General features: G+C 37.6%; 2 protein-coding genes and 2 long non-coding RNA genes across 4 annotated transcripts in view; 2 read left to right on the forward strand and 2 right to left on the reverse strand.

Moving 5' to 3' along the window:
- The window catches only part of LOC149090861 (uncharacterized), a 93,822-nt gene that overhangs the window by 3,458 nt on the left and 67,350 nt on the right, over positions 1 to 23,014 (forward strand). The gene's annotated exons all lie outside the window — the stretch shown is intronic.
- Positions 5,894 to 8,505, reverse strand: LOC149090862 (uncharacterized). Its single transcript, XM_089263513.1, has 3 exons — positions 8,240 to 8,505; positions 7,700 to 8,137; positions 5,894 to 6,469 (listed from the first exon to the last, which is right to left on the reverse strand). The coding sequence occupies exons 1-3, from the start codon at positions 8,271 to 8,273 to the stop codon at positions 6,297 to 6,299; spliced, it is 645 nt and encodes a 214-aa protein (XP_089119639.1). The 5' UTR covers positions 8,274 to 8,505; the 3' UTR covers positions 5,894 to 6,296.
- On the forward strand, positions 8,572 to 10,457 carry LOC108655520 (N-acetylglucosamine-6-sulfatase-like). Its single transcript, XM_018107272.3, has 3 exons — positions 8,572 to 9,463; positions 9,512 to 10,149; positions 10,206 to 10,457. Exons 1-3 carry the CDS (start codon positions 8,764 to 8,766, stop codon positions 10,353 to 10,355), a joined length of 1,488 nt encoding a protein of 495 aa, XP_017962761.1. The 5' UTR covers positions 8,572 to 8,763; the 3' UTR covers positions 10,356 to 10,457.
- Positions 15,972 to 16,767, reverse strand: LOC149090863 (uncharacterized). Its single transcript, XR_016197250.1, has 3 exons — positions 16,650 to 16,767; positions 16,205 to 16,591; positions 15,972 to 16,133 (listed from the first exon to the last, which is right to left on the reverse strand). It is a non-coding gene; the product is annotated as an uncharacterized LOC149090863 (long non-coding RNA).

Here is a 23,014-nt window from a genome sequence, read left to right on the forward strand (position 1 = left end):
TCAAGAACTAAATTCTGCCTGGTTTTCTGAAAATGTTTCTAGTACTTTCACTACGTCAGGTACTCTGTCTAAGTCGTCGTGTCTGTGGTCCGAATTTTTGGTAACGTCAATATTATTTATGGATTGGGTAGTTTGGGTTGGGTAGTTCTCGACTACCATGCTGTTTATAATAACCCCGTCGGGTTGGTGATACTATTGTTAAAGATTAAAGATATTATAACAATAGTATCTTTAATAGTATCTTTAAATAAATATAAATAAGAAATACTTTCTTTTAATTGTTTGGATGTTATGTTGGGTGTTCTAGCAGCGTCACTACTAATTTGCTGTGGGATGAGTGTCTTACTAAATTGTTTGTGTTTGTCACCCTGAACCCATTGAAAATGGGAAATCAGGGTATAATTAAAAGTATGTAACAGGCAGAAGGAGGCGTGGCAGACCCCACAAAGTATATATATTCTTGATCAGAGCGACGAGCTGAGTTGATTTAGCCCTGTCTGTCTGTCAGTCCGTAGGTCCGTGTGTATCACGCGCATATCGAGTTTATCACCAAAAATCGATAACAACTCCCGATATTTTATTATCGATTAAAAACCTTATCGAAAGCTAGTTTTTTAATTATATTTTCTACACCTTTAGAGCTAGAGCTTCCAAATTTTAAATGTGTATTTTTAAAAATTTCGGTTTTTGTTAAAATTTACCCCCCACCCCTAAATTCACCCCCTCATCCTCACCTTTGTAAAAGGCGTATTTCCAGTAGTAGAGAATTGTGCTTTGGAATTTACATACATTTGAACATTATGATCATGTTCTGAAAGTTTCATTAAGATTGGACGTCTAGAAATTATATTATTCAACAAATAAATTCGTTTGATATAGCCCGCACTGCAGCGCAGCCCAAGCGCAGTCGCTGCTTACTGCGCAGTTAGCAAAGCGCGTTCTAATACGTGCGTGTGTATGTATGTGTGCCTAAACGAAGCGTAGAGTGAGTAGAATATCAGATTGGAGGGTTCAGGGTTTCTCCTAGTCGAGCAGTATTGACTAGAGTTTTCATACTTGTTTTCTTTTTATACTCATTCACGAAGTGAATTAGTATATTGGTTTTGTGCAATGTCCGTCTTGCTGTCCGTCCGTCTGTCCGTCTGTCCGTCCGTCCGTCTGTCCGTATGAACGCAGTTCATTTCGCCGCTATTGAAGCTAGAGACTTGAAATTTGGAACTTATACTCGTGTATAACTCCGATTTATAAAGTGTTAAAATTTTTCCGATCCGCCCACTAGGGGCGTGGCAAATCGGAAAATGCATTTTCCGATACACCAGAAATCATGTTAGTTGAAGAGCTAGAAAGCTTGAAATTTGGTATGTAGATCCGCGTTGACCCTCCAAGTCCAAAAAGCTATGGTGGATATATCTACGCCCATTGGGGGCGTGGCAAATCAGATAAAACTGTATCTCCTAAAGTTCTAAAGCTAGAACGTTGAAATTTCGCACGTGAGCTAATGCTATAATTCTATAATGACTGATGAAAAATTTTTATGTCTACGCCTAATAGAGGCGTGGCAAATCGGCCCTGAAGATATAGTGCTTTTTCAAATTTGGCTATATTTTAGGCACTATTGATGCTAGAGACTTGAAATTTGGTATATATACGTGAGTTGACCTCCCAAGTCCAACAAGCTATAGTGGATATATGTCCGCCCAAAGGGGGCGTGGCAAACCGCAAAACTTTATATCTCCTACAGTTTAAGAGCTAGAAGCTTCAAATTTGGATAGTTGAGTTACTGGTAACCTCCTCTATCGATGCTCCAAAAATAATTGTCACGCCTCTTTGGGGGCGTGGCATATCGAAAAATACCCTGTAATTTTCACATTTGTTGAGCGTAAGCATTCAAATTTTGCATTTACGTTACAGTTAGCTCTTTCTAAGAACTGGCCAAAAATGAGGTGTCTACGGCCATTAGGGGCGTGGCAATCGGCATTTGTAGTATCAAATTGCGACATTTATTTGCTTGAGCTATCTATGTATGTACATGTATATACAAATAGGCTTAATAGGCATTGATAAGACGGAAGGAAACATTTTTATCAAATTTAAAAATAAAATTTAAATATTTAAAAAATATAAAAGAAGCTAAAATAACAAAATATGCAATTTACAAAAAAGAGTTTTCCGCGGGATTTGAACTCGCACCCAAGTCATGTTTGTCAAAAGAACAAAAACAAATTGAACCGGCGCCTGTCGACGATTGCAATTAAAATGAAATCCAAAAATAAGATTCTTGTTATGAGAGTAGCGGATGGTAAATTCAAGAACAAAGCAAAAACAAATCAGTCTCATTTCAACGCTAGAGTATGTATTTATGTGTACTCGCATACACACATACAAATGAGCGCGTGCATAGGAAAGGCTGGAATGCTTGATGCTACATATGCGTGCAGACTTATGTACATACATATACATGCATAAATGCGTACATACATATGTAAGGGCTATTTAAGAAGAAACAATTTTAAACTTATAAAATTTTGCAATTAGAAAAAAGAATAAAATAAGTATCTATTTTATAAAAAACGAAATATGTATGAAAAAAATACACAACATTGAAGGGACTTTGAGCCTTCGCCGCTGTAACATAACTTGCGACGCCTCTATCACCCACGCTATCGTTTTGCTTGACAATCTGGTAGCTAAAATACAATAAACTAATAACAGAGCGTCATCTGACAAAACTACAATAACAGCTAGAAAATCCAGAAATCAATCGCAATTCTTAGAATGCTAAAAAGCGCGCTTTTGTAATGTAAGCAAACGCTTAAGAATCTGCAATAGGTGTGACCGAAAGCTATTAACGAAAATTACCATACATTTGTACTCAAAAAGTGCACGATCAATATAATAATTATCGATTACTCGATAAAAATTACCAAAAGCTACAATATAATCAAAAAGCATAATTGTTTTGTACTAAATTTTTTAAAGCCAAATTAAATTTGAAATAAGAATAAATGCCCCTTTGTAAACATAGCATCATGTATACGGACTGTGAATGAGTATTCCGCAGTCGGTAGCGCCCGACTGCAACGTTCTTACTTGTTTGTGTTTTCTTTCTGTCTAGTTTGCCTTTATTTACTTTTTTTAACTTTCTTAACACGACTTAATTATCCCAACTAGTTTACATAAATCCTACTGTGATCATCCCTCCTGAAATCTTTAATCTTAAGTAGTCCCTACTAAGGGTTTTGGTTTTCACTTCTGCGGAGGTAAAGCTGGGAGCGGATGTTACAACTTTGGATGTCTTTTGCACTTAACACTGTTTTTCGTTGCCGTGCTTTGACTTTTTTCTATGAGAATCGACCGTATTAAATTTGTACGGGAGTCCCTTCACTTTTCACTTTGACTAGCGATGAAATTTGACCGTGATCGCAGATAGCACTCTGCACTGTTGATCAGTGTTGAATATTTCACTTGACCGTAGATACCGTTTTGCTCTTTTAGTCATTTTAAAATATTTTCCATAGCCGTAGAAACCGTTTAGCTCGTTTAGTTATGTTCACTGGTACCTGTTCGGGCGCCAGTTAATTTTCTTATTTAATTTTGAATTTAATAAATAATAAAATAAAATTACGATTTGAATGTGATTTCGGTGAACCGCTTTATTCAAATTCTTATCTGGGACTGAGCTTAACAGAACTTATTTCGTTAATTTATACTATGCAGTTGAATGAATACACTTGACTATGATGGTGTTTAGTTTCGTATTGATCTTTATTATTCTGAGCCTGGGTTTATATACCCTGACCCATGTATAATTTCAACCCTTAAATCTAATGTATCTATTGCTGAGTGTGTAAGGCTCAGCATTGGGCTATTACATATTCTTATCTTATCGCTGAGTGTGTAAGACTCCGCGTTGGTCTATTAGCTATTCTTATCCTATCGCTGAGTTTGTAAGGCTCAGCGCTCGTCTCCTTCGTAATCTGACTCTGGGGTTGCAAGGGTTGGTCTTCATTTGTCTATTTATGCAGTCCGTACATGTGGCCCTTATCTTTTCACAGCGCACTACCTGCTAGTCGCTGAGTGCGTCGGAGGCATGTATACGATCATCGTATATTCATATGTTCATGCCTGAACACAGTTGTTGTTTATGTGATCAGCTATTGGGTAATCGTCCGCAAGCAGCTGGTGTAATCCGATATTCGCTATCTACATTCAAATTTCTTCTTTCTAGCTCTTCATTTAATAAAGTTTCTGGTATTGTAAAGTATTGCTTCAGTTCATAGCTGGTTCAGGCTTAGTTTGTCCAGGGTACTCTCACAAGATTATTTATTTGAATTAGACACCAGGGGGTGGGGGGGATGTTTCTGTTAATGTGCCAGGGAATAGGGGAACGGGAAAATAGCATGAGCCACCACTCACGTGCACCGTTCCCCGGGGATCGCCAAATTTTCGCTCCTCTTCTCGAGAGTCTCCGTCTTCTGTCCTCCGCGTCGCTTAGTTCGCCGCCTGTTTTCGCCCCACAAACGCTGCTGGTCCTTAGGTTTCTAGTCCTTTATCCACTTTTTATTTGGCGTTGCGTTCTTCGCTTATACTTCAATTTACATTTGACTTCACGATATATTTAATTTCCGCCGAATTATACACTAACCGCGCTCACAATTTTCGTCCGTTCTTTTCGGTGGCCGCTTACTAACTGCCCTCTTGCCTTTGACCCTCGCTCAGAGCGCTCGGCGTAGGTAGCGCAACTCTCCACCCGCGAACTCTCCACGCAGGATTGCGCCGCCGATCGGCGATAATTCGTTGCGCTTTGGGCGGCCTTATCAAATAGTCATTTGCCTATTAATTATAACTCAACATTTTGAATTCTTTTCTTACAACTAATAAACTACAATTAAACATCTTAAACTATACTTAAAACTACTGGCTACCAACTGAAAATAAACATTTTAAACTCCTTTCTAATTATTATAACACTAATTATAACCTATAGCTAACCATCTCTCTCTAACTCTACTTGCGACTACTCTTGTCCACTACAACTAAAGCTCCGAATTCATTTTTACTTATCATTCCTATTACTAATTATAACTTATCACTACTAATATTAATTATAAGTTGCCCTTTGGAAGGCAGTTATCGGCGAGCCGCCTTAAAGTATATCGGCCCTAATGGGCGGATCGGGAAAATGTTAAAACTTTGTAAATCGAACATATACTCGAGTTCACACGAGCTTCAAGTCTCTAGCTTCAATAGCGCCGAAAGACGGACAAGACGGACATTGAACAAAACCAATATACTCATTTAAATTCCGTGAATGAGTTAAAAAAAAAAAAAAAAACAAGTAAGAAAACTCTAGTCGAGAGTTTCGACTAGATACTACCACTAACCAGACAACACATAGACTAGACAACTAGTGGAAAGCTTTTTGCACGCTTTTTCTGGGACTTTAGCGCCCCAGACGGCTTTGAATTCGCTCGGCGAATTACTTTTAGGCTCGAGCTACGAAAATATACGAAAGCACAATCATTTCGCTTCACGCGCTCGACCGAGATGGTCAAATGTTGAACAAAAGATCCCTTTATGCTCAATGTTTCCCTTGCTCTCTCTCTCTCTCGATGCTCTCTGCTCTCTCAAATGTGTATATGTGTGTATGCATGTGAGCACAAGCAGCAGCTCAGCAGGGTTGCCAATTTCGCTTTTTTCCCGTCAAATCTGGCTGTTTTTGAGGACCAATTGCGGTATAAAATTTAAAATGGCGAGAAGCGGATATTCTGGCTTTTTAAGAAATGTTTTTGGCTTTTTTCCGCTTTTTTAAATTTTGCCAACATTTATTAAGAATTTATGAAAAAGTGGCAACTTTTCAATATCGATATTCTTAAGCAATATTTATAAGTAGAGCTGGCAAAATATCGATAGTGGTCTCATTCGGTATTTTCGATATTTTAAGAAAGAAAATTCGATACTATCGATACTATCGCTAAAAAAGTGTTATTAACGGAACAACTCAAATATTTGAACAAAGTACGTTTATTTAACTCAAGGCAAATAGGTTATATAATAATATTAAATTATAATTAGTCAACATTTAATTCATTCGTTGAACTTTATAACAAAGTAAATAAACTGAAAGATAACTTTGATCCAATAAACTTATAAGCTACAAACTTCTTATAATCTGCAGAACACTGTAAGCTTCTTAAAAACTACAAAGCACTTCAAATCTCTTATAAATTACAAACTATATCAAACTAATGAGATCCATTAGATTTCTTGAAGAATAAAAATAGAACCAAGCAACACTAATTAATCCAGTCATTTTTTTGTAGGAATAGAAGCATATCAACATGGTTTGCCTTTAGGGAAGCCCGTCGATTGCTTATAACAAGCCCAGCCTTACTGAACATCCTCTCCGATTCCGTCGAAGTCGCTGGTACACATAAAAGTTTTTCAGCAAAACTTTTAGTGCACCTTCATTGTACTAAAATTAATAAACGTATTTTAATTTTAAAATGTGTTAAAAAATTAATGCAATTACCTTCCAATATTTTAAAGGATCCACGTCTTCTTCTGAATTCATCTTTAAAAGGTATTGACGAAGCTCCAATATTGCGTTTGACCTTTTGGTCCGAGGCACGGCTTGAATGTTATTTTGCACAAATTCAAAGAGAGTTTGGCTAGTCTTCGTGGTTTTTTCGGTGAGCGTTAACGGCTCTGGTTGGTCTGAATCAAGGGAATCTAGGGAAGCGAGTTCATTTTCGAGAAGCTTTTCCCCTTGAACAGCATTAAAAGGTAAATGATAGCCTTGCTTTTTAAATCGTGGATCTAGCAATGTAGCGATTCGTGGCAGTGAACGCTCTTCATATTTAGACATCCTATTTTTGATACCATCGATTAAGCATGTGTACGCTTCCAATCCTTCTGTTGTGTTAAATCATTTTTAATTTTATCTAAATTGTGCATTAGTCCATAAGTGATCGAAATTTTAAGGGATATGGTCACTGTGGTGCTTGATGAGATCTGTTTTGTGGCACTCTCAAATGGAGACAGTAACTTTGCCAAATCCTTTAGTAGATCAATTTCGTCCGCAGTAAACGGAGGTGGTGCTTTAGATACCATCAAAAATACACTATTGATAGCCTCATACATACTTAAAATTCGATCTATCATGTAATAGGCGCTGTTCCAACGGGTGGGAACTTCCTGTTTGAGGCTGTATTTTTTTTCGGTTTTTTGGGCTTCTTTAAGTTTGTTGTACATAATTGTACTATTTTTAAAAAATGTTACAGTTGTTTTACATTTAGATAATATAAAAGCCAAGCAATGCAGTTTTAGGCAATCTTGCACAACTAAATTTATTGTGTGTGCAAAGCATGGTATATTTCGTTTGTGCAACAGCTCACATGCTTTTATCATTGCGCTTGCATTGTCCGTTACAATAGCTATTACTTTTGAAGATATGTTCCATTTTAAAAAAATAGCTTTCAGCGATTCTGCAATGTTCTGTGAAGAATGATTTGCCTCCGAAACTAATTTATTTGTCGATAAAACCGCTGTGCGTAGTTCGAAGTCCTTTGAGATAAATGAGCAAGTAACGGTAATATACGTCTCATTAGCTTGAGAAGTCCAAAGGTCAGTCGTAATGGTACAATGCTTCACGTGCTTTAAAATTTAAACTAATTTCGCCGTCTTTTCCTCTACTTGCCTTGCCATGAGTACATTGCGCATGGTCGTACGTGATGGCAATTTCGTGGATCAAATACCTGAAGCATAGCTCGAAATCCACTATCTTCGACTACAGAAAAGGGTCGCATATCTTTAGCAATATATTTCATAACTGTTTCGTTAAGGTCTGAGTTACGTTTGGATGTCGAATCATAGTTGGTGGTAATAAATTGATCAATCTTGGCCGAGGAATTAGGCAAGTCGCTTACATTTAATGTTGGATGCGACCGCTTCAAATGGTCGTAGAGGTTGGAAGTGTTCCCGCTAGTTTTATAAATTTTTCCGCATTGCAAACATTTTGCTGTTTTACCATCTATGGATTTTTTGAAAAATGTCCATACTTTAGATTTTCCAACTCTCTGCCTTTTCACTGCAGTGTTTTCTTCATCGAAATGGCTGATTTCATCTTCCTTGTCATCTATATACATATGTATATACATATGTGCATGTATGTATGTGCATTACACATATGCAAACGTATTAGAAATTTCGATTTTAAAAAAAGAAATAATGTAATTACCCTTCTTCTTTAGATTAAATACGTATTGATCCATATTACAAATCACCAGCACAAACGATCGTTAAACTAATATAAATGTTTACTTAAAAAAGTTTAACAATAAGCTTATTTCTTAACCAAATTTCTATCTCGAGTTCTTGTTGAATGGAATGTTGAAAATTTTTTCAAAATGACCATTACTATCGATAGATCGGGCAGAACTATCGATATTGCCACAAACAAGCAAAAATTCGATATCTCGATAGTCCCATCGATATTTTGCCAGCCCTATTTCTCAGTAAATAAAAACGTGGGAATTTAGCAAATTTTGTTTTTGTTTTTAAGTTCAGGATTCCGGCTGTGCGCTAAATTTAATTTTTCTGCGCAATTAGTTTTCAAAAAAAGGCAGATTTGAAGTGAAAAAGGCTGATTTGGCAACATTGATAATCATCCATTATTGATTCTCATACTAATATAATAAGTAAACGAAAACGGAATCCTGAAAAAAGTTTGTTTATTTGGATGTCTGCCATTTTGTATAACCAATGCAGATTAATATGATTCTGTATATCAGTATTCTATTTTATATCGATCATACATTTGGATTAGTACAAGTGGTACCGAATGTACTTCTATTATTGACTGATGATCAGGACGTAGAGCTACATGGCTTGCATCCACTACAAAAAACTACACAATTTCTTACTGAGTATGGCACTAAATTTACGAATGCATATACAAGCACACCACTCTGTTGTCCTGCGCGAGCAAGCCTATTAACAGGTCAGTATGCGCATAACCATCTGACTTTTAATAATTCGATAAATGGTGGTTGCAATGGGCATCATTGGCGTACAATTTCTGAGCCACGCACATTGCCTGTGTTGTTGCAAAAGCATGGATATCATACATTTTTCGCTGGAAAGTATTTAAATCAGTTTAAAGGCGCTAAAGTTCCGCCCGGTTGGGATCAGTTTTATGGCCTTCACGGAAACTCTCGCTACTATAACTATACAATACGTGAAAATAGAAGAAATGTCAGCTATGCGGATACATATTTAACAGATATGTTAAGAGACCGAACGGTAAAATTTATTCATAATGTGATAAAAGGCCAGAAGCCTTTTTTTGCAATGATTACACCGCCAGCCGCTCACGCGCCCTTTACTCCAGCACCGCGGCATGAAGGTGTATTTTCTCATGTGCGAGCGTTACGTACTCCAAGCTTTAACGCTCCTAGTAAAGGTATGTCTTTCTCAATATTATATATTTAAACTTATTATATTTCTGCAGATAAACATTGGCTGGTTAGAACAGCCAAGCATTTGCCGAATTCCACTGTCCTTACAGTTGATAAGTATTTCCAAAAACGCTGGGAAACACTTCTCGCAGTTGATGAAATGATGGTGACCATAGTAACATTGCTTAAAAAATATCAATGCCTCGATAATACTTATATCATTTACACTTCTGATAATGGCTATCACTTGGGACAATTCGCACAGCCATTTGATAAACGACAGCCTTATCAGACTGACATTAAAGTGCCCTTACTTATTCGGGGACCTGATGTACCTGGCAATATTTTATTGAATTTCGCTGTTAGTTTGGTAGACCTAATGCCTACCATTTTAGAATGGGTCGGCTTAACGGTCCCCAATTATGTTGATGGCCGCTCTTTCAAAGATGAGTTGCTACAGCAGCATCAGACGAAACGACATTCACATCGAATATTGCTCGTTGAGTATTGGGGTGAAGGAAATGACGAAACATATAATTCAGAATGTCCAGAGAAGCAGACAGACCATTTAGCAGAATGTACACTAGATGCAGATTGTCATTGCCAAGATGCGTGGAACAATACATATACGTGCATTAGAGATTTTCGCTATAAGCTGGATCGCATATATTGTGAGTTTTATGATACTGAGGTAACTATATTGAATTAATAAAAATAATACGATAATACATTGTACTTTTTGTCTAGCATTTTATTGAGGCATATGACTTGATCCAAGACCCCTATCAATTAAAGAATATCGCTTATGAACTACTTCCAAGTGAACGTACCGAGTACGGATTTTTAATAGCAAATCTCACCATATGTGCAGGAAAATCGTGCCATATTAACTATTAATTTTTTATTTTTGTTTATTAACTAATACGATCCGTTCGGACAGAGTATTAATCATTTTGGTGCACAGTCACAATCTATACTGGTAATATGTATTAATGTATTTAGTTTTAATCTGATTTGAATAATAAAGAATGTATATATGTATATGTATATGTATAAGTATATTAACAAGTAAAAAAGCTCTGATGAGACAGCTCGACTACGAGATCCTCTGAACTCTTTGAGCAACTATTTCAATAATTCGCACATGCCCACACAAGCATACGCACGCATTGGCGCAGTGTGGTCTTGCTATGAGAATATAATTGTTCAATAACTTTCCGATTATGATATAATAGATATGTATGTATGTATGCATTTGCACTAACCATTGTGGCACTAACCAGACAACACATAGACCGGACACGTAGGGCAAAGCGTTTTGCACACTTATTTTCGAGCATTGGTTCCCAGACCGTTCGTATTTGCTCAGCTCCTCACTTTTTAGGTTTGTGCTACTAAAATATGGGAACACAAAATCATTTCTCTTCATGCGCTCGACCGAGATGGTCGATTGTTAAACATAAGATCCCTCTATGCTAAATGTTTCCCTTGCTCTCTCTCGATGCTCTCCGCTCTCTCAAATGTGTATATGTGTGTATCAGGGATCCCAGCCCTCCGTCTTTTTACGTAGATCTCCGTATTTTAAAGGAAATCTACACGCCTACGTGTGATGAGACTAAAACTACATACTTTTATAAAATATTGCAAAATACCCTAAAAACTAAAAATTTTTTAAATAAAAAAGATATGATTTATATTGGGTTAGCAGCACTAAATTCCGTTTTTGATATGTTTACGAAAACTTAGAGCCTTCTGACAAACACCTAAAATATTTTAATCAAAACATGTATAAAGTTTTGTAAAACGTACATTAATTGATATGTATAATTTGAACAATGTAATTTGCTTTCTCAAACGGCAAATGAAATTAATAGCAACGAAGTGTTATACAGTTAGTTTAAAAATGTAACGGTTTATTTTTTTAATTGTTTTTAAACTTCAAACAAGTAAGAAGGCTCTAGTCGAGACTGCTCGACTAGGAGATACCCTGAACCCTCCAAGCTGATATTCTTATCATTCTGCACTTCTTTTATGCACGCGCCCGCGCTCTGCTAACTGCGCAGTATGCAGCGACTGCGCTTGGACTGCGCTGCAGCGTGGGCAATAGTATGAGAATTTATTTGATGTATAACTTCTTTTGTAAAGATACGATGTTAATGAAATTTTCAGGGCGTAATCATATGGTCAAAATGTGTGTACATTCCAAAGCACAATTCTCTAGTACTTGGAATACGAATTGGGGGCGAAGGGGGCGTGGTATCCAAAATCTGTTGATTACAAAATGTTTGTATTCATCATATGTATATACACAGTAAATCTGAAGCACTAACCAGAGAACACATAGACTAGACAACTAGTAGAGAGCTTTTTGCACGCTTTTTCTGGGACTTTAGCGCCCCAGACGGCTTTGAATTCGCTCGCCTCTTCAATTCAAACCCAAAATCGTTCGCACAATTTTAAGTTGACGTAGGCACACGCCAATGTTCATGTCGCATGCATACATGCATAAACATACACACACGCATATATAGAGGCACAAAGGCAGTCAAATCCTTCTACAATGATCACCCCATCATTTGTGAGTATCGTGGCCCCTGCGTACACACAATCAAACATATGCATGTATGCATGTGTGAGTAGTTCACAAGATCTACCAAATGCGAATTCGAGGCTCTGAAATTGCTACAGGCAGCAAGAGCTATGCACACAGGCACACAAATGTTCATAATACATGTAGCAAGGGAGAGTGTGTGCGTGCACATTCGTCGCGAAAGCATTTTCACTATGAGCACCAACGCTTTCATACCCTTCTCACAAGTAATATCGAAAAAACATATACAGTGGCTCACACCTTATTTCGTGCAGCAGCATAGTAAAACTTTGAAACCGTATTCCCGCTAAACCAGTAAAGATATCCTAAAAATTTAGATGAGGTCTTATTTATTGGTTATTCATTATGTATTAACACTTTCAATTATTTTTATATTATAATTAATAAGTTTTAAAACTAAAGAAAACTAAAAAAACAGCCCTTTTCCATGTCACAGCTTATTTCGTGCACTTCACTTTCAATGACTTTATTGTCCAAAAATTCTTAAATTAGGATAATTTTTTAACTCATTTTTGTTTAATCACCTCTTTGAATAGTGATTCCATCGAGTTTACTCATTTTCGGGTGATTCCGCTGGAGATTTTTGGCCAATCCTCCAACACGGCCGTTTTATTCTCCATTTTTATTAGCGGCAATCATATTGCTTCCAATCCGATCCATATATATGCACATGAGAGCTATGCACACAGGCACACAAATGTTCATAATACATGTAGCAAGGGAGAGTGTGTGCGTGCACATTCGTCGCGAAAGCATTTTCACTATGAGCACCAACGCTTTCATACCCTTCTCACAAGTAATATCGAAAAAACATATACAGTGGCTCACACCTTATTTCGTGCAGCAGCATAGTAAAACTTTGAAACCGTATTCCCGCTAAACCAGTAAAGATATCCTAAAAATTTAGATGAGGTCTTATTTATTGGTTATTCATTATGTATTAACACTTTCAATTATTTTTATATTATAATTAATAAGTTTTAAAACTAAAGAAAACTAAAAAAACAGCCCTTTTCCATGTCACAGCTTATTTCGTGCACTTCACTTTCAATGACTTTATTGTCCAAAAATTCTTAAATTAGGATAATTTTTTAACTCATTTTTGTTTAATCACCTCTTTGAATAGTGATTCCATCGAGTTTACTCATTTTCGGGTGATTCCGCTGGAGATTTTTGGCCAATCCTCCAACACGGCCGTTTTATTCTCCATTTTTATTAGCGGCAATCATATTGCTTCCAATCCGATCCATATATATGCACATGAGTCGAAATTTAATATATTTGCGTCGGATGGGTTCCAATATGATTGCCGCTAAGCAAATACTGAGCTCCAAGATCAGCACCTAAAACCAAATATGACCTATGGCAGTGGCTGTTGCATGGTTGGGCCTCCAAGTCGGGCTTGGGAGTTGGATACTTAGTTTTCATTGATGGTAATATGAACAATAACATGTACCTATCCTTTTTGAAGAAGAATTTGCTCAAAAATGCAGAAGAACTGGGTCTAGAAGGGCGATCCCGATTGCATCAGGCAAATGACCAAAACAATAAGCCGGGTATTGACTAGTCCTGGCTGATCTGGAACAGTCCAAATGTGGTAAATCCGCTGGCCCAGTGGTCATACCTGAACGTTATAGAAAATTTGTGGGCAAAATTGGGCGTGGCCATTCGGAAATGGTCAATATTCAATAAAAATGACCTCAAAACGGCCGTGTTGGAGGATTGGCCAAAAATCTCCAGCGGAATCACCCGAAAATGAGTAAACTCGATGGAAGCACTATTCAAAGAGGTGATTAAACAAAAATGAGTTAAAAAATTATACTAATTTAAGAATTTTTGGACAATAAAGTCATTGAAAGTGAAGTGCACGAAATAAGCTGTGACATGGAAAAGTGCTGTTTTTTTAGTTTTCTTTAGTTTTAAAACTTATAAATTATAATATAAAAATAATTGAAAGTATTAATACATAATGAATAACCAATAAATAAGACCTCATCTAAATTTTTAAGATATCTTTACTGGTTTAGCGGGAATATGGTTTCAAAGTTTTACTATGCTGCTGCACGAAATAAGGTGTGAGCCACTGTACATATTTTGTACGAGCTTGGCAAACGGTTTAAAGAGTTCGGTATACTCTTCACACAGAAGGGAAGGCGTGGGTTCTTGGTGCCAGTGTTGCCAACTTTTTATATAAAAAAAAGCTGTTTTCGACGGGGAAAGAATTGAAAAAAAGCTAAAAAATTACACAAAAAAGCGGATTTTCTTATATTTTTTTATTGTAATATAAAATATGAGTGTATTTCATTTTTGTCAAAGTAAGTTTATAACTTCGTCTAGCTCTAAAACATCATCATTAGATTCCCCATTATAAGATTGATTGGTACCAATCATTCGAAGAAAGTGATTAGGCAGTTCCACTGACCAGAGAACACATAGACTAGACATGTAGAACAAATTTTTCTACACCTCGACACTGTTAAGTTGAGGTACCACTATTCTTCGTATTTGCTCGGCTCGGTCGCTGGAGGTTCAAGCAGTGAAAATGCTGCACGTCAAAAACAGTGCGCTATGAGCGCTCAACCGAAATGGTCCCGATTCAGTATGAAGCACAGCTCTGTGCCATTTGTCCTACTCTCTCTCTCTCTCAGTCCCTCTCTCTCGCTCTCTATGGTCGCTGAAATCATCACTCTCAGCCGCGAACAAAAATTTCAATTTTTGTTCGCGACGATCCCAGCTCTTTCCGTTTGTGTGAAGGGTATACCGAAATTTGTAAAGCGTTTGCCACGTTCATACAAAATGCTAGATTTTTCATGATAATTTCTAAAAAGGGTATGAAAGCGTTGATGCTCATAATGAAAATATTTCCGCGATGAGCATGCACACACACACTCTCCCTTGCTACATGTACTATGAGAATTGGTATGCTTGTGTGCGAAGCTCTTGCTGCCTGTAGCAATTTTAAGTCCCCGCATTTGCATTTGGTTGATCTTGAGAAATGCTCACATACATACATACATATGTATATATGTACATTTGATTGTGTGTACGCATGCGATGCGATGGTCACAATTATGGAATAGCACTTGTAGAAGCATTTGTTTGCCTATTAGCCATTACATGTGCGTGTGTGTATGTGCATGTGTGTATGCATGGGACGTGAACTTTACATACATATGTATGTATGTATAAGCACGCCTCTTCATTTCGAACCCAAAATCATTCAGACAATTCTTAGTTGAGGTAGGCAGCCAAAGTTCACGTCCCATGCATACACACAAGCACGCTAAAGTTGTTTTTGTTTTGCACACTTTTTTTTTGACATTACGACCCACACAACTTCGTATTTGCTCGGCTTCTCACTTTTAGGTTCAGGCAACGAAAATATTCGAAAGCACAATCATTCTGCTTCATGCGCTCGACCGAGATGGTCGATGGTTGAACAAAAGATCCCTCTCTGCTCAATGTTTCCCTTGCTCTCTCTCTCTCTGTGCTCTTTGCTCTCTCAAATGTGTATATGTGTGTATGCATGTGAGCACAAGCATCAGCTCTGAGCTGCCAGCTCAAGAAAATTGAAATTTCTTCGCAGCAAGAACCCATGCCTTCCCTTCTGTGTGAAGAGTATACCGAACTCTTTAAACCGTTTGTCAAGCTCGTACAAAATCTGTATATGTGTTTTCGATTTTATTTGTGGAAAGGGTATGAAAGTGTTGGTGCTCATAGTGAAAATGCTTTCGCGACGAGCGTGCACGCACACACTCTCCCTTGCTACATGTACTATGAGCAGTGCTGCCAACTTTTTACCAGAATAAAAAGCTGTTTTTAGATGGAAGAAACGGAAAAAAAAGCTGAAAATTTTTACAAAAAAGCCTTAAAAAAAAGCGGTTATTATAGTTTGATTGTTTCTTTTTTTTTTTTTAATTTACAAGATTTTTAGCATGCTATCTAATTCTTCGCGACTAGCATCGGTTTCAGAATCGTACGACCTGTTAGTACCTATCATGCGAAGATAATTTGAAGGAACTTTGTATTCATAGCAGCATTTGCCCAGTCTTCGCAAACCATATCTGTGTGTTATATTAAATAAAAAAGTAATATATATATCGGTATCATCTTTTCACTCTCAATAAAATATTACCTTATGCTAAGAATACTGTTTATTGTGCTTAGGCTCATTGAGTTCCTTAACTTGGACTTTACCAAGTTAAGCTGGCTAAATACGCGTTCCACCTCCGCGTTGGACCATGGTAATGAAAACATTTGCAGGGCAACAGCTGCCAAGTCAAGGAATCGGCGGTTGCCGCCAGAATCCTTGTAATTGGAGACTTCATTCCAAAATTCGGAGCTGTCATTAACGTTTTCCCACGTAACTAGATTAATATCATAGTACTGCCGCTCAATGTCGGCTATTCTGTCTACTTGGAGGTGTTCCAACAATTCTGTAATTACTTTTTTTTTAGTTGACACAATTTTATCAACGGAAAAAACGTCAATGTTTTTTAAGATTTTAAAATTGTCGGGGAGACTGCAGATAAAATCAAAATTATTTAACGGTCGGTAGAAGAATCAGAAAAATTGGTTACCTCTGCTTTAGCTGCTTGATAAGTTCAATAACAAAAGAAGAGCAGCGAGCACGAATTTCTTGTTCGAGGCCTGCATCGATATTTAAAGACTTGATTTTCTTTTCAAAATCATACCCTTTGTACAAATTAAGCTTTTTTGCTGTAAGTGTTAGATGTTAGTGTGCGGTGTTGCACAAAATGAGTAGACTTCAATAATCCCGTGGCGACGACCGACGTTCTTTATTATCAAAAATCAACTAAAGTACAGTGACATAAATTCTTATATCCAAAGCTAGCCCTAAACCCTGATTATGCTGACATTGCATATTTACGCGAGGCATCGCATTACTTCGGGCAACAACATTGTTGCGCGTTGGAGCCACTGCTGCTGTTGTGCAATATCCGCTGGGAACGGCTACATTCATGCTGACGGCGCGTGATCAATCTGAACATTTATGTTTTGCTGGTCGATTGTGTTAACTCCTCCCCCACTTAGATGAATGACGTCCTCGGCTTTCTTGAAACTGTTAATTAATGTTTGAAGATCACGTTGACGTTTGTTCCTCTGATGTCTTTGATAGAGTTTCATCGAAGCGTAGCAGGAGAGTAAAAGGATGGCCACGGTTAGCCCAGATACTATTGGCCTTCTTACTAGCCCTTCCTCTAGTTGAGCAATATCCCGCAGATTTTTTATGCTTATCTTCTGCAGGTATGGCAGGCTTGGTATCTCTTGGTGGTCTGTTATATTTAAAAGCGCAGATACCGCTGGTCCCGGGGATTTCCTCACGTAGTTTTTTTGGTTTTGGTATACGGTGTTGTTTACCTTTATCTTGTCGTCAAAGGTAAGGAGGAACGTCCCTTTTACCATCTGCTCGTTGACTGTAGCTGCTCCGTCGTTGATGATGATTACTCCATCGTCGACTATGGTTAGAGGTTCGAGGTGGCTGGGCCGAGTTGAACAATGTGCGGTGTCCCCTGAGTGTAGCTGTTGAGCGCATGTTGTGTAGGGTGACTTCTTGCAGAACGTTATTGTGAGGGCTGTACTACAATTTCCTATTGATATTACATGATTTCCACAGTCAGCTAAATTGTAGTCTTCGGCGAAATTTATTATGATGCCGTTGTGTTGGACAGGGTATACGGTTAATTTTTTACATACTATGCTAGGCTTAGGATATCTTATAATGAAATGTAGAAAATTTTCGCTTAACAAAACTTTAATTTGAGATACTTCCATTAAGTCAGTAATAGTGATATTTATAGAGTGTTCATTAACAATGTTTTTTAAATCAGTGGAATCCAAAATGGAGGGGTTTACAATTCCAACCTTTGCAAGTGTTACTGATAGTATTAAGGTTTTTAACTCTGAGATAATTATTCTATTTCTTGTTAGCAGCGTTTCATATAAATGCTCTGTGTCTACTTGTTTTACTTTTGTGTTTTTTACTAGGAGGTTTACGGTGTCAGTTAGCTTATTAATTTGTTCCTGCATTTTTGTGTTTATGGTTATCTGCCTATTTTCTGACTCTACAAGTTCATTCTGTGTAAATTTTAGTTTCTCGAAATCATCATGGTCTGGCGTGCCAGCTACGACCTTTAGAACGGTGCCTAGCATATTGATACTCCTAGCATGTCTATGGTGGACATTTACTGTAGCTATTAATGTTTCTATATGTTGTATGTCTGCGTCTAATAACATTCTCATATGTGATCGGGGGAAATGGTTTGCTAATTCTTTCGTATTTTTTACTATTTCTGAGTATAGGGTAAGGTTGGTTGAGTGCTTCAAGTATTGGAAATCCGTCCAAATGGTTACGTATCCGTCCAAGATCGGTATGTAGTCCATGTTAGTATAGTCAGTCAATTTCGCTGTTATCGTTGTAGCAAAAAGAAGTATAGTCCAAATCCTAAAAAGATAAAAAAGGGAATTTAATGTTTTGCCTATCTTAGATTGTCCTTGTGGACCACCCTCCCTTTTATTAAGACTGTTGTCCCCAAGTCTGCGTCAATTTTGCCTTCGTTGTATAGTGGTGTCAGTTTGTTCCCTAAGCGTCTGTTTGTTTTTTCCAAAACTGTGTCGCCTATTTGGAATTGTCTATTGTGTCTTGTTTCGTTTACTCTATTTGTTAGGAGTTGTTGTGCCTTTTGAATTTTATTTCCTATCTCTATTTCGAGTTCTGGGGAGGATGAGTGGATTATATCGATTGGTCGTTTGTCCGTTACTGAGTGAATTGTATTGTTATATTCGATAGTTGCTTGAAGTATCGTTTCAACAGTGTCAGTAATTTTTCTTTGAGCTGTTAGGCATCTTGCAATGTCACCGAGGGTGCTATGGAATCTCTCGACTTGTCCGTTTGATGTACTATGGAGTGGTGGGGCATTTACGATTTGAATGTTATATTGATTGTTTAGCAGAGATTTTATTGTTTCGGACTTTATGGAGGGCTCGTTATCGCAATAGATCGTCTTGGTATGCCGGTAAAAATTTACAAGTTGTAAAATTGCTGATTGTATGTCAATTATTGTCCTTGAAGCGATGGGTTGAACAATTGCAAATTTTGAAAATTTATCTATGCACGTAAGGAAGTATTTTTTATTGGTTGAGTATATGTCTATGTGTAGTATTTCGCCCACATAGGAAGGTATGGGTGTTTCTCCAAGTATTTGTTTTTGTGGGTGACGATTGTACTTAGCTGTTTTACAAATTTTACAATTTGAAACAACTTCGTTCGTTAATTTTGTCATTTTCGGAAAAAAATAGTCTTGTAAAATCTGCTTCACATTTTCTTGGGCTGCTCTGTGAGCCCGATTGTGTTCTGTTGCAATTATTTCTTTCTGTTCGTTTTTATCAAAAATGTCATTTACTATGTACTTTGTATATCGAAATGTTGTTGTTGGAAAAGTTTCTATTAGTTTATGTTGTATGAATGCTAATATTGGTAACTCGCAATGGATTGCATTTACGACATCTTTTTTGACTACATCGCAAACTCTTTTGATTAACGAGTCTCTGTTTGAGAAATGAATTGTATGTCGGATTTTCTTACCAAATAGGATAACTGTACGATCAGAGGCTATATTATTTTCTTCTATTATAATTTGGTTTTGGAAACAGTTGATTGGTTTGTCTGTTGTGTCTATGGTGTATGTGAGCGATATTTCGCTGTGAATTGTGGCTCTGTCTGACTGTACATCGTCCTCTAGGGCATGAATATTATGCCGTGACAGTGCGTCCGCAACGTAGTTCTCCTTCCCTGGCTTGTAATAGATGTTTGCGTTATATTCATCTATAAAAGCTTTCCAACGCCTGATTTTTGCGTTCGGGTTTCGGTCGGATACTGCAAACGTCAGAGGCTGATGGTCCGTAAAGATATTTAAATTTTTTACCCCATATAGATAATTTCGGAGGTTTTTTAAAGCCCAAACTATTGCAAGTAGTTCCCTCTCATTTGTTGCAAAGATAAGCTCTCTATCCTTTAATGTTCTTGATATCATGGTGATTGGTTTTCCACCTTGTGACAGAACTGCCCCAAGACCAGAGGATGAAGCGTCCGTTGTTAAATCAAACGGCTTCTTGTAGTCAGGGTAGAGCAACATTACATTTTCGGATGCAAGAACCTCTTTTAGCTTCTCGAATGCCGCATGTTGACTCTCGTCAAATTTTACTGGAATTTTTTGGATTGTCCGGCGCTCACTTTGCCATTTTGGCCTTTTAAGATGTCGCTTATAGGTTTTGCTATAGACGCGAAGTCCTTGATGAAACACCTATAGTAGCTTGCCAACCCAAGGAATGATCTGACGTTAAACAAAGTTGTTGGTACTTCATAGTTACGAATCGCTTCAACTTTACTTGGACATGTCTTTATACCATTACTTGAGACTACGAAACCTAGGTATTCTACACTTTCTTTGAAAAAGTGCGACTTTTCTGGTGAAACTCTCATGTTGGCCTCGTATAGTTTATCTAGGACCCAGGCGATATGCTTGACATGGCTTTCCATATTTTCAGAAAAAATGATTACGTCGTCTACGTAAACATAACAAGATTTTCCAATTTGCTCTCTGAGCACATCGTCAATGGCTCTCTGAAAAATACTAGGTGCATTTTTCAAGCCAAAAGGGAGCCTGCAGAACTCATACTTTCCGCTTCCTACAGAAAAGGCTGTTTTTTCTCTATCTTTTTCGGCAAGTAAAATCTGGTGGAATCCGGATTTTAAATCTAGTGTTGTAAAGTACTTTGCTGTGCCTAAGTTGGATAAAATGGAGGCTATATTGGGAATGGGGTATTTGTCATCTATTGTCTTTTTGTTTAGTTTTCTGAAGTCTATAACTAAACGTTTCTTTTTTCTTCCCTGCTCGTCGGTACCTTTTTTATCTACAACCCACACGGGGTTGTTGTATGGTGACTGGGACGGACGTATTATACCGTTTTCTAACAGATCTTGAGTTTCTGTGTTTACGAATTCTGATACGCCCATTGGGTATGGATATAATTTTGAATAAATGGGATTCTCGTCCTCTGTTCTAATAGTTGCAATGACATTTGTATTATACGGAAGCGCTTCATTTGGTTCCGCAAATACTCCTGCTCGGGCTTTGAGCATTGTTTGAAATTCCGTTGTTATAGCCTGAGGGGCTTCTATTTCTTTGACACTTGTGAAATTTACGGCTGGGCATTTTAGAAAGTTAATGGTCTCAGAACCATAGTTTGTTGTTAGTTTCTTATTTTTGAAGTCTAATAAAACGTTGGTTTGGTTTAGTAGGTCAAGTCCGATTATACCATCGAATGTCGTGAGGTTTGGTAATAAGAAAAATGTTGTCTTGGTATTAAAAAGGTGCATTATGCATTTCTTGTCAACTACGTTGTGGCCATGGATTGATTTTAATCGAAAGGGTTTTTCTACCGGCGTAATATTTTTTAGTTCTTTTAATGGTCTCACGTAATTCTTTGAGGCTCCGGTATCTATTAGCAACTTTATGGTTTTCCCTGCTATCGTTCTCTCTATGAACGGGAGCAGGGATTTATTCCTAAAAAATTGACCTGGTCGTATTCGTCCAATTCATTGTCAACGTCTTCTGTCTCGGTTTCTGCGATCGCTTGGTATTCGCTATTGTCCTGCTCGTATTCTGTATCTTCTGTTCCTAGGTGGTTAACTCTTTGCTGTTTCGGTCCTGTGAACCGTGCGCTACCGCTGTTTGGTCGTTTGTTTGCCTGTCCCTGGTTATTGTAGTTTTCGTATTGAGTGCGTCGTTGTTGATTTGGCCACTGAGTCTGTTTCGAGAAGGTCGCGTTTTGTTGGTGTTGCGTAGCCTGTCTGAAGCGAGAAGATGAGTCAACGTCCATTGGTTCTACCTGTTCTTGTCGTGGTGAGAATTCTGGTCTTTTGTAGTGTGGGCTTTTTCCTGGTTGGTTGTGTTTTGGGTCTTGAGCTAGAGTCTTGTCTCTGACTTGCTGTCTTTGTTCGATCTTCTGCGCTTTTTCTTCTATACTGCGGGCGAAATTTGTGGCGAACATATAACGTTCATGATTTGACTCAACTTCTTGAGCCAATGCCAATGCAGAGGGAAGATCAATTGGTCTAGCTGAGAATAGGACATCACTTAAGGCCTTCCTGGTTCCTGAGATGAATACTCGCAGGGCGTCTGCTCTATATTTCTCATTTAGCGAAGAGGCAACGGTGGTGTCGTAGGTCATGATTGTCTTATTTATAAGTAAAGTCAGTTTCTTTTCTACCTCTTCGTAGTACTGCAGTAGTGTCAAATTTCCTTGGCGGAGTGTTGACATCTCCTGTTCAATTAAGTATATCGGTCGTTTGTCGGAGTACGTGAAATCTAACCGATTTATAATGGCCTTAAAATTTAGAGGAGTGTCGAAAGAAGAGAGTACCATATCAGCAGCGTTCTTAATTTTGTTTCTTAATATTCCCAAAGCTTGATAATGCTTTGAGCTACCATCGTATTTCTCATATACCTTGTATGCGATATGCGCAGCCTTTCTCCAAGATACATAAGTTTCGCTTTTTCCTTCAAAGTCCGGGAGGGACTTCATGATGTCAAGGGTTTCGTTGCAAATAACACCTATTTTGATTTCTGCCTCCTTGAAAGTTTCTACCTCGGGTGCGCTAACCTGTACTGAATTTATACGTTGTTCAATTTCGTTTAATTTTCTATCAAAGCTATCTTTTTGAGCAGCTAAAGCGCTTGCGACTGCGCCTTCTACTATAGCTTTTAATTGATCTGAATTCAAAGCCATTTTTAAATTTTCTGTGTTGTAAATTTTTCGAAAATTTGTTATTAAATCTTGTATTTCACTATCACTCATAGGGCAAGTAAAGACAGGGAATTTTGCGTGCTGCGTTTTTTGTTATTAATAATTAATATTTAAA

Source organism: Drosophila navojoa, chromosome X, assembly GCF_054131105.1.
Source record: "Drosophila navojoa isolate 15081-1374.11 chromosome X, UAZ_NAV_1.0, whole genome shotgun sequence".
NCBI classification, from domain to species: Eukaryota; Metazoa; Arthropoda; class Insecta; order Diptera; family Drosophilidae; genus Drosophila; species Drosophila navojoa.

What these genes read in the sequence shown, in the direction of transcription:
- LOC149090862 (XM_089263513.1), bottom strand. Translation starts at nt 8,273, where the DNA reads ATGGATCAATACGTATTTAATCTAAAGAAGAAGG. An exon ending in ATTTAATCTAAAGAAGAAGG is followed by an intron (nt 8,138 to 8,239) that starts GTAATTACATTA and finishes ATATGTATATAG; the next exon opens with ATGACAAGGAAGATGAAATC. An exon ending in CGCAATGTACTCATGGCAAG is followed by an intron (nt 6,470 to 7,699) that starts GCAAGTAGAGGA and finishes TTTTAGTACAAT; the next exon opens with GAAGGTGCACTAAAAGTTTT.
- LOC108655520 (XM_018107272.3), top strand. Translation starts at nt 8,764, where the DNA reads ATGCAGATTAATATGATTCTGTATATCAGTATTCTATTTTATATCGAT. An exon ending in CTTTAACGCTCCTAGTAAAG is followed by an intron (nt 9,464 to 9,511) that starts GTATGTCTTTCT and finishes ATATTTCTGCAG; the next exon opens with ATAAACATTGGCTGGTTAGA. An exon ending in GTGAGTTTTATGATACTGAG is followed by an intron (nt 10,150 to 10,205) that starts GTAACTATATTG and finishes CTTTTTGTCTAG; the next exon opens with CATTTTATTGAGGCATATGA.